General features: G+C 34.2%; 1 protein-coding gene across 2 annotated transcripts; it reads right to left on the bottom strand.

Annotated features, from left to right (window-relative positions):
* Positions 1-706: 706 nt before the first annotated feature.
* Grip75 (gamma-tubulin complex component 4) lies at positions 707-11,625 on the bottom strand. Of its 2 annotated transcripts, XM_019059908.2 has the most exons (9): positions 11,170-11,621; positions 10,369-10,498; positions 9,193-9,389; positions 8,104-8,198; positions 7,398-7,584; positions 5,580-6,307; positions 4,469-4,679; positions 2,118-2,186; positions 707-1,062 (listed from the first exon to the last, which is right to left on the bottom strand). In XM_019059908.2, the coding sequence occupies exons 1-9, from the start codon at positions 11,233-11,235 to the stop codon at positions 805-807; spliced, it is 1,941 nt and encodes a 646-aa protein (XP_018915453.2). In that variant the 5' UTR covers positions 11,236-11,621; the 3' UTR covers positions 707-804. The 2 variants fall into 2 exon arrangements, with proteins under 2 accessions (XP_018915453.2, XP_072157542.1); XM_072301441.1 differs by lacking the exon at positions 10,369-10,498 and having other exon boundaries at positions 11,170-11,625.
* Between the last annotated feature and the right edge of the window lie 110 nt (positions 11,626-11,735).

The following is an 11,735-nucleotide window of genomic DNA, read 5'->3' as shown; positions in this document are numbered from 1 at the left end:
AAAGTAAATAACTTTTTGAGAGAACAGAGTAATTTTCCATTTAAAGAATAAATTATGACAGGAAGTCTACATCATCGGAAACCAAGGTACATACCTGGTTTGAGCGTTTCACCCTCGATATAGAAGTTTTGGCAGATAGGTATATTCTAAGTGCGTAATCCTTTTTTTGGATGCAAAAGCTACGTATGTATAAGTAATTGTGAGAGAATCATTCTTTCTCTGTCTTCACAAAATCAAGATTGAAAAACTTGTACCATTAGTTAGCGGAGTGTCACAAAAAAAAGTTTCATTGGCAAAAAAACTATGACATATGATGTCATCCATCGCAGTTAAGCACAATATACTTTCTTCCATCTTGGTTCCATCCATGTTTTTACTCGAGCAAACGGCAGAAATGTTTTTATCATTAATTGATGAAACAATGGGGGAGGAAACCATACCATTGCATTTACTTCTGAATGGATGACGTCATGCAAGTGTTCCTCAAGGGGCGATATCTTGGTTCATATTGGCCACAGAAACTAGGCACTGTGACAGATCTTATCAATTTTTATGAATCTGTGCATTCAAACTATTAAAATGCAATTCTAACCAGCCCAACTGATTCATTGACAGGTACAATTTCCTTTCTCATCTGTTTCACCTCTTCTAATCCAAAGAAAAGGAAAATTAATAACAATGGGAGTGACCAAAAAAATCAAGAAGATAACTGGAAACAATTTTAAGGCTTGTATTTAAAAAACACTTTGTCCCTGTTTGAGCTGTTTCCGGAACATGATTTAAACTTCCATCTTGAACAGGTTTTTATATGTATTTTGTCAAATCAAATTTATTGGTGAACCAGTTATTGAAATCTAAGCGGAGAAGAAATTGATTTAAATGCTTGTAACTAATATTTCTAGAGGTAAGTTCACTCATGCTAATAATTAAAACACTAAGTTGTTGGTGGAAGAATTCTAATAAAAGAGGGAGCTCATTATCTGCTGAGAGGGATTTGTCGCTTGCCATGACGGAAATGAACTTCTCACAAATTTTGAAAATTTTTGTAAGACACGCATTCACCTGCAAAATAGGAGAGGAAATTCATTTTAATTAAGAAGACCTACATTACAGGGGCCGAGTCACAATGGAGAATCTCCATTTAAATCAAAAGGGTCTATCTCCATTGGAGATAGACCCTTTTGATTTAAATATGTCCACTCTTTACTTTAAATTAAACTGACGATGTGGTTTAATTAAAAAAAGTAGAGGTGTAAAATTCTGAGACAGTTGCATTAACTGTCAATATCTAAAATACTTTCATTAGAATAAATTCATTAATTTAAATTCTTGTCAATGATTTCTAGGATGCTGATGCTTCCAGCTAAGCTATCTTGACCATACATACTGATGGCTGAATGGAAAAGATGTGTATCTGTCTAAAAAAGTCCGAAAATGTTCTGTTTTTTAAAGAAAGCTAATCCGAATACTTTTCTACAATTCTGGGATATTTTTTTTCAGAATGAGAGAAGAAAATTCTCAAAAATTTCGATGGAAACTATTGGTTAATTTCCCTTTAATAAAAAGCATGAGCAAATACAAAGCAATTTGAAATACACATTTTTTTTACTTCAGCCATCGATTAAGTGCCTTTGGTATATTGAAATACTTGTACTCGGTAGAGAGAGGAGCTCGAATCAGCGTCACAACAATTGCTGATGAGGATGTTAATTTATTTTCTAGCAACCCGATTTTTAGTTTAGCTTTAAACAGATGGTCTTTCTTCAATGACAAGAGTGCTTTTTTACTCCTTTTTTTACGCCTATTTTGAATGTAGTTTGATTTATTTAAAGGAAATCACAAATTAATATTGCAAAGCATTCAAAATATAGACTTGTATAGATTTTGCTAGTTTACTAAAAAACAATGTAAAATTAACATCTTTGATTTAAGAAGGACCAGAATGAAGGTTAGTATGTTTTGAGACTATCCTTTCACTTATTCCGAATAATCTTGAGGCAGTATTATTCTTTACTGTGTATTCACTAGCATAGTTTTTATGGGCTGTTAACCTGTTTCTGTAAATATAAGCAAATAACTTGAAACGCATGCAAATTATTTCTTTAGTAAAAACTTACAGGGTGCGGCCTTGTTTCTGAAGATTTTTCCATATGACCATCATTTTTGGAGGATAGTTTTTTAGGGGGCTGCAAAAATTGAAAATAAACAGATAAATAGATTTATTAAAGTAGAGGGACTTCTTTTTTTCTTTGCAGAGCCGAGAGTTTAGGAGTTGATCCACATCCAGATGCAAGATGTGCCCAAGTTGAATACCCATTTACTTACTGAGTAAAAATTGGTGATCATCACAGACAGGACAGGATTAAGAATCATATGTACTTTGAAATGTTTTTTCTGCCGATGAATCGATCATAGAACTATAAAACAACGCATTTCTGTTGGTGATACAGATTTCTTTCTTGTCACATTATATTTTGATGAAAGATCACTGATCAGCATTAATTGGAAAAAATGTTATGATATTACTTTGTTCTTTCAAGAATGTTCCCTAGGAATTCCATTCAAAAATATCTAGAGACACATTCTTAACAAAATAAAGGAAATTTTGAGACATAAAAAGAAAAAAAAAACTTGTGATTTCCAGAGTCCTGAAATACTTGGGTATTTAGGTTTTCGGGTAAATACCGCAGGATTAACTCTGGTATTTACCGTAAGTATCCATCCTGGTCAATACGCACGAGCATGCAAGAAATAATTAAGAGGATACTCTACGTCAAATTCTATTCTCTCATATAGAAGTAATGCATTTGCTAAAATTTGCAACTCTGAAAATTCTGCCTTATTTTGTTTTTTAACTGGAAAACTACTTAGTGTTATTGTTTAAAACTTCTGAGACTTAGTGAACTATATTTGATGGAAATTTCTAGCACAATCAAAGTCAATCAAACTTACGGGGCCAAATTCAAAGGAGGAAGGACATCAGTGGTGAGGCGTGAATGATCGATTATCAATACTTCCCCATTTGAAGTTGTGATAAAGAATCGATTATTAAGGTGTTCATGGCAAATACCCTGTTTGTCGATCTTTTTCCATAGGTTTAATTGACAGATCAGTTGATACATTGCAAAACACGCCACACCACTGAGGGGTACATGAGCCACAGCCTATGGTAGCAAAGTTTTGGAGGCGGTAGCTCTAAAAATGATGATCCCTTTTTCTTTTTGTTTCCTTTTTCGTTTTTCGAGGCTGAAAAGATCATCACTGATAGAATCAAGGGGCAGCAAAATTGTATATTCCACCCTACAAACTTATCAAAGTTTCCCAAATGGTAAACTTTACTCCAGAACTCCTAGGAAAGTTCCTGTCCCTGCAATTTTCCACTTTGACCTCTTGTCATGATCATAACTCATAGCTGCAGGTTAAGGCTTTACTCACATCTGAATATGCTCAAGAGCCATATAGAATGGGTTATTCTACCATTACTTATTTATCCTCTGGTACCTTATTCATGTGTGCATTGAAGGTCTTAGGCATAACACCCTTGCTCTGGTTCCCTCTTTTCACCATATAGTTCAAGAAACAAAAATGGTTTCAATGATTAATGAAATAACACCGACAATAACACTTTCAGGGTGTGAAGAGAATTTTGAATGAGCATCCGCCCATATACCCTGAGTATTAATGGATTTTCTGCCAAATAAATATTCGGGAATTGATGTAATTACTCACTAGGTATTTGGATCGCATTTAGCAAAAAGGAACTGGCGCGATTACAGTGTTGTGAAAATGTTGCTTCTTCATAATCTTATATATTAAAACGCAAAGTTCCGAATCTTTGGACGTTAACTTTGAGAGAACCACCAGACCGATTTTCCTGATCTTTTTTTTAAATGAAAGCCCCTGAGCTGTAGACTTGCAAGCTGTAATTGTTTTTTCCATTTTCTCAAATTTTCTTACTTTTATCAATGAGTAAAGTTCAGCTGTTTCGAGCGGTCGTCCGGTCGCTGCCTGCTTGCCCGTCGCTAAGTACCCTCCCTCTACGCTCTTAGCCATCCCCCCTGCCACGTTCCTTCGCCTATCATCATTATTGAATAGATTCAACTAATTGCTCCGATTCCAAATAAGCTACTGCACCACCATTGCTAGCTGTGGAGGGCGCCCGGAGCAGCTAGTTATCTAAAAAATTTCAGAATAGCAAATACTTTTTGCTTCCCACCAAAAAATTGTCAATTTTAAACAAAAATAATTGTGTAAAATTTAATACTATACATATATTGAGTATTTTTAGAAGGAAAGAAGAAGTTGCACAATTTTGAAAACACTGTAATCGCGCTGGTTCCGTTTAGCTAAATGTCATCCATTTATCTGACTCACATCCATGGTAGTTTCACCATTGACATAGAATTTCTAGCTGAGCTTTCAAAGCTAAAATGCATCAGAGAAAAAAATGAAAAATTAATCAACTTACCCACTGAACATGAGACACGAATGAATGTGTCAAAATTTTTGACAGAAATAATAAGTGTAACTGTTGTAGTTTTTCGAAGTCTTTAGTCTCATTTGCTGCTTTCATGAGGGCAGAGAATTCAGTTTCTAGAACGTCAACTTGCAAATAATATTGGAGATTGTCGATTAGGAACATTAGTCCTGTTCTCAGCTGCCAGGCTTCTTTCCAACACCTACAATGTAAACAAAAAACTCAACTGTCAGCTCTGTATCTTCACAACAACGGTAAGGTTTAGACTTATCGAACTGGATGTAGGAAATTTAACACTGATTTGCATTCAGTATCTGACGCAACTTCTCTTCTGACGTAAAAAACAATAGCCATGTTGAATTATGGAAACAGAAGACTCTTGGTGCCCTTCAAGGTAGCCTAAATATCTACTGCTTTTTTCTGGTTCCGCTAAACCCTCCATAGCTGCTACCACCGCCATTTAAATACCACATATAAGGGCGTTATATAAGGGAACATGTAAAGTTATTTTAACTTTACAATACAAAATAACTAATTTTGTAATTAGATGATTTCTAAATATTAAAGAAAAACAATTCAACCAAGCTAGATCATTAGCTTTATGCTAGTGCATATTATGGCAATTTCAGATCAGCATCCGTCACCCTGTATTGTCAGGATTTACATTTACTGGTTGACATTCCAATTGCAGACATGTTTATTGGCAAAAGTTTCTGCATAGTCACGCTGTGCTTAGGTACACATTCCTCTTTAAACAGGAGGATGTAAATATGCACCCTGTACTTTTGAACCCTGCAACACCCACATAAAAAAGGGCCTGACACATTATCCTGTATTCAACGCACGATGTTATATTCGTTTGATTTCAATTATTCTGGGTTAAATTATGGTGGCAATGCTTTGGAAAAATTCAAGCATTGGACCAAAAAAAGGTGGTCAGTGAGTTAACTCTTGAGTTATTTTAAGAGCTTGGAGCACTAAAAAGATGAAGAATTAATTGGATTAATTTCTTTAAAAGCTTTACAGCAAAGGGTGGATAATTAAATTTTAGACTTTGAAACAACTCCTAAAAAAGTCACAGGAAAGAATGAAAATGACTTACTTCATTTGCTTCTGCTTGACATTTTTCAACCACAATCCATGCAAATCCATTTGAATTTTCTTTATCCTCAGGAGAAAGAGAAACAAGACATTGTAATTATGTAAAACTTCTGCAGTAAAAAAAAGTTGCAGAGGCCATTCGGTTTTGTACGTTAACTTCAAGCAGTTGAAGATGTTGCCCCCTTCCTTAATAATTTCCTCGGGCATCGTGAATTCAAACTTGTCCAAGGAGGATTCTTTAATGGTACCAACACTAAGTGCAGCTTGCTGTAGTGAATAGTTTAAAATTCTGACTGAGGAGGTTGTTAAGGGTTTGTAAAGAATGCCATCTGATTTTCTCAGAAATTCAGTGAATAATTCACCATGGCTTAACAAATAGAAATCTTTGATCAATTTCACTTGCTCATATAGGTAGCATTCCGTGATAGCTAATTTCCATAGATATTCCATCACACTGGACCGCATTTCATCCAAGATTTTTTCCAAGGCGTATGGCTTTAAACACACTTTAGTTTCGAATTCAATAATCTCCTGCATGTATTTTTTCTCTTTTCCATTGTAGATTGAATTGACAAACTTATTTGATGCGTTTGAATGTTTGGAAGTGACCATTAAAATAGTTTCTCCTAGGAATAAGATTTTTTGAGCAAGGGAATATGAAATATAAGATGGCACCAATGTGCTTTCAATTTGATGTTTCCTAATGTTTGAGGCTGCATTGAATTCAATCTGAAAGAAATAAAGGAATGATCATGAAAATGGAATAAATTTCCTGACTGGTGAATGAGAGTGAAAAATGTGAAATATTCTAAAAGATTCAAAATTTAAAAATTCAGAATAAGTATGTACCAAAATGCAACAATTAAAGCACACAGAGGAAACAAAACCATCTAAAACAAAGAAGTTCTTACGAGAGATTTATTAAGAATAATCGATTTCCATTATGAAGCTCTGCATGCATCAAGGATTTGCAATTTCAGTACTTCCTCTTGTGTAAAATTTTGTAAGAGACAAGATGGTGCCACTGGTTTTCTCTGAAACAAACTCCCAAGCTTAAGAAAAGCTCTCAAAGTTGGGGCTGTAGTGGAGGAGATCCCTGACACTACGAGGAGAGTCCACCTCTATATCCAGTCAGACTCTTCATGCACAAATAGGGATCAAACATACTAGCAGGGTTTGCCGTGGTTCCGCCCTTGGAGTCTTCATACAGCAACCCTGCTAATGTAAGAATTTGGCTAGTAATTGATACATATATTATTCTACCTCTCCTTTTCTGTTACTAATACATACTAACATTAGTAAATATTAACATCTAAATTATATATTTAATAATATTATATTATTAATAATTGTAGGCTTTCAGGGTAGCATGTGGGATCTCTTTTATTAGGCTCTCAGTTTTGAGAGATTTTTTTGAACTTAGAAGTTGTTGTTGTTGCTGTTTTTTTTTTTCCAGAGAAAACCAATGGCATCAAGTTTTTCCTGAAATTTTATCTTTAAAAAAAAAAAAAAAAAAAAAAAAAAAAATTAAAAATTCCTGACACATTCAAGAGCTTCATTTGTTGTTTCCCCTTAATTGTCTGAACAATAACTTTTGACTCTCCTTTTGAAATTGAAGCCTTTTTCTTTGTGAAAATTGAATGTATACTGTCTTTGAAATATCACCATGATGATAAAAAATGGAACAAAGGGGAATAGAGAAATTGCAATGATTTCAGAGCTCAGTTTTCTAAAAAATTCCATCATCCTTAGAGCTTGATTACTTAAAACATGAAGTTTATCTGGTTTGCAGATTTGCTAAAGAAAAGAATAAACTTACAAAAAACTGGAAAGCAGCAATAGTGTCAACTGGTATCTTAGGCGAAGCTGCAACAGTGATAGTCTTCTCTGTTTCTACAGATTCTAGTGGTTGAATGAAAAATTCTTTGTAACGGTCATGCACTTGTCCATAAAATAACCAGCTTGATAACTGTTTGAAAAATGCTACATGACATTCTTGCAGGAGCCTGAATGAAGAAAATTGAAGAGGAATGGTAAATTTAGTATGATTTGAGGAGGGCTTTTACTTGTAAAAAAAAAGTCGTTGTAATCGATCCATCAAGGGTTAAAATAATTGGTCTGCTTGTGGGTCTATCTTAATATTTTTAACACTAAAATAATTTAAATCAAATAATAATACATTTGCTTAGTAGCACTCATGTGCATGTGCTACAAAGCTGTCAATTTAAAATGAAGGGAATAAGAGAATTCATCAGAATTTTAGCCCAAACCTAAATTAATTTGTGAAAAATTACAATATCCTTCAAAGTTTTTATATCTTGCAAGTTGCGAAGTAGAACATATCTGAGCCTCTTGAATAAAGTTCTCACAAGTATAATAAGATTTTAGCTGCAAAACTATAGGCTTAAATTTCATAGATAAATTTTTAAACATCTTGATACCCATTTCATGTCTTCGTTGGTGATTTTCCGTTATCCACTGGGGTTCTGAGGTGAATAATTATTGACACAGTTTGAAAATCTTACCGGTTCAAGCTCTGCACTATCTCCTCATCCCCAGTTGTAGAATTTTCATAGATAAGTTGCAAAAGTTGACCGCCTCTCAGCTGTCGGTTTTCTATCTGTTAAAAGGGAATACATTGATCATGAGATTAGTGAGGAAATGGTGCAGGATATTAACTTTTTTAACTAGGTAGATACAATTGGATCAGGCGACTTAAAACATTAAGTGCCAATTCTTTGGTTTGGGTCATTCTTGAGTAAGCACAGTAAGTAACAATACATAATTCTTTTAAATATTTTTACAAGAGGACAAAAATTCCATTTCAAAACGAAAATTGCACTTGCAGGCATTCTTCTTTTCTAATCTTTTCTAAGTACTTTCAGAAAATTAATTAAAATAAATGAATTGACAGCCCCGTACTCAATGAATCATCAGTGGATTGACTTCCCCTGTTAGACCTATGACATTTTCTCATGCCCCAAACTTTTCTGATTTCCATGCTCTCTGACATATCCCAGAGAGGAAATTCTTTGTTCGGATTGTATCAGGGTTTAGATTCGTGGGAAGTTTTTGAACTCCAGTGTGGGAATTCACTGAAATTTAAAAAGTACACTTGACTTTCAAACTACCTGACACCACAGTCAAACCAGGGAAAGAGCCCTTGTTCAAAAATCTAGGACCTTACCACAAGTCTCTATACTGCCATTCTGGGCTAACACATCTCTCATTTAATAGCTTTGCTTTTCCATCGTCAACACTTCAGAGAATGTAAAAACTGCTGTATTACATGGAGCCTGATGCTTTAAAAAAAATCAATTTCCAGCCTCACAACAGAAATCTTTCACTTTGCTTTGCTGCTACATCGAAGACTGAATAGATGTTCTTGGATAAACTACAGTGACCCATGGTTCTGAGCATTTACTGGGATTTAGGAAATACCTAAGAAAACTTTGAGAAAGAATTTGAAATGTCACTATTCATCTAACAAAGCCATGGTCATGGAACTAGGAGCCCTCAGCCTTCACTCCCATTCAGGATAAGAACGCCTTTACTTGACATACAGACATACATAAAAAAATGAATAAAATACATAAATCTGATCACACAATTACCTGATTGATGAGGGCACAATAACTCTTCAATGGATTATAATGCTTCGTGATAAAGCATTGCAATTCGGAGATGGTCATTGATGGATTTAGAAGAGCTTTTTCTTGTAGATCAATGATATCTCTATGATATGGAATCAATTCTTTTTCAACACCATGAGTAAATGCTTTTAAATACATACCATAACTTTTCCCATCATCTGCAACAGTTGAAAATGTGCATAAAATTTCTCGAAAGTGTAAGGAGGGCTCCCCAAAATTTTCAAGTACAAAGATTTGCTTTTGATGATGTTGAGAGTAAAGCATGTTGTAGACCATTCGATATTTTCAGATTTTGTAAATGATTTTTCCTCTTTTCTCAAAGAAAAGTCATCGAGTATTCTTTCATTTCAGTGTTTTCCACTATTTTTTTTATTTCATGTTTTTTTTTTTTTTTTTTTTTTTTTTTTTTTTTTTTTAACAGAAAGAACCTTTTAACCCACAGAAAAATTACTTAATTGGTATTGTCCTTGAGAAAAGTGAAAATAACATTTGCTCATTCTGCAATCTACAAATATTGGAATGGAAATACCGAGTTTTCGACATATACTCATTTATTTCTGACAGAAAAAAATGTAAAACTCTGCGTTCATTGGAGACTGGCTGTATATAAGACTTTTGAGCAATAGCTTTCCTCAACAATTGGATTTATAATTTAGGATTAAAGAAATGGAATGCTGTTATTCCATCCCAGAAAGATTAATCTTCAAAAATGTTAATGATCCAAGGGTTAAGGGTATTAATTACCGTTGCATGTTGGAACAGTTTTGCAAATATTTCATCAAATCATTAGAAAATAGGTACATGCATAAAATAAGCAAAGCCAACGGTAATTTGTAAAAAAAAAAAAAGAAAAGAAAAAAAAAATATGGTACTTTAGTGGCATCAATTGTGGTGAGTACGTATTTTTGCCATCTTGTTAATGTTCATTACAAATACTTATATTCACTTCAAAATTTGATATTTGAACTTCCTCTTGTGATTGTGGCATCGAGGAGAAAGGTTCATTCAGAATTAGCCAAAAAATTCGAATCCACAGTGGGATTATAGTTTGGACGGAGTGAAAAACCTTTCAGTTCTAAACTTCAAAAAAAAAAAAAAAAAAATTACATACAAAATTTAATATTATGAATTTCTCACCATTCCCATCTACTTTTCCATTAACATATTCGCTAAACTTTTTTATTGTTGCAAAATCTTTGGCAACACTTAGAATACGACGCAGTAAACATTTTTCACTTGGATGGAGAAACAAATTCAACTTCAAAGCCTGTAACATGAAGGTAAACATCTGCTTCAGTGAGTGAATTAGAAAAGAGAAGTGATATGACAACAAAATAACTTAAAACCAAGTGTGGTACGCTGGGAACTTTTTTAAAAGCAGGAAAAGATTAGGTAGATACCTACTGATATAAAATAATTTTGGAAAAATTCACTTCCATCCCTTCCAATTCCGTCAGCTTAAGACATATCTTGGATTACTTGATTTGCTTAATCTCTTCCATATGTGTGCAAAGATAGAGATGCGACTCTGCGAGATTGTTTGAGAACAAAATCAAGTATATATTGTCAGGCAGTCTGAATTGATGAAACCTGCCTCAGTTACCCATGCAGTAAACATTCGGCCAGGACAAACTTTAAGAATTCTCTGCGGTTAGTCTTCAGGGTTCATGAACTTGTTTAATTCATGTTAAGACTCAGGTGAAAATTAGTAAGAAGTTAGGTTCAGGAGCACAACCGACTGTTGGGATGTGACCTCTAGTTGTTATTCTCTGTGACTAATTGCGTTAATTTTTTAAGTACCTCCCAGGTCTTGTAACAGTTAGGTTGAAAAAGAGTATTAGAGGTACCCTGTTAGCAGAAACGATTAATTCATCTGCACATAATAATGGGGTTTAGGGAACCAAGAGAAGTGATTCTTACGGAAATCTAATTGCTTACCTCATTCTGTTCTTCCAAAAATTGGGCATCTGGACACAGTAGGCTGAGAATGATTTCATGCAACATTCTCTTCTTCGGGGACAGCAAACCTCAAAATGTTTAGTATAAAAACCACTCGGAAGTAGAGTAACGCACTGTCAACTTGAAACTGGAAATTGTGATGTTGATGTTAATTGATTTTACCAAATTATGGCTAACTAGGAACATAATATGCAAAAGAAGTAAGAAAGAAATAACGTGAATGTATAAAATTATTCCCTTCCATTTGAAAAGACTTGCGACCGGGGATACTTTGGGTTTCTGAAATTTGTAAACAAAAGAAGGAGTCTTATCAGGGTGTAGACTTATTACTTTACTCACGGCAGTATTGGCTGATTACAATCAGAAGTTCATGATGACGTAAAGTCTCTGACCAATGTTCAGGCAGAGAAAGTGAATCTGACTTTGTGATTGGCTTAAATGTGCTTATGAGTCAAATTATGAATTTTGTTTTCAAAAAACGTTTTTTATTACAATTTGGCCAGCTCGTATAATGTAATTTGACAACACCGTCCTAATTCTAACCT

The sequence above is a fragment of the Bemisia tabaci genome, chromosome 6 (assembly GCF_918797505.1).
Source record: "Bemisia tabaci chromosome 6, PGI_BMITA_v3".
NCBI lineage: Eukaryota > Metazoa > Arthropoda > Insecta > Hemiptera > Aleyrodidae > Bemisia > Bemisia tabaci.
Note: the sequence above shows the minus strand (reverse complement) of the source record. Positions and strands in the feature narration are given on the sequence as shown.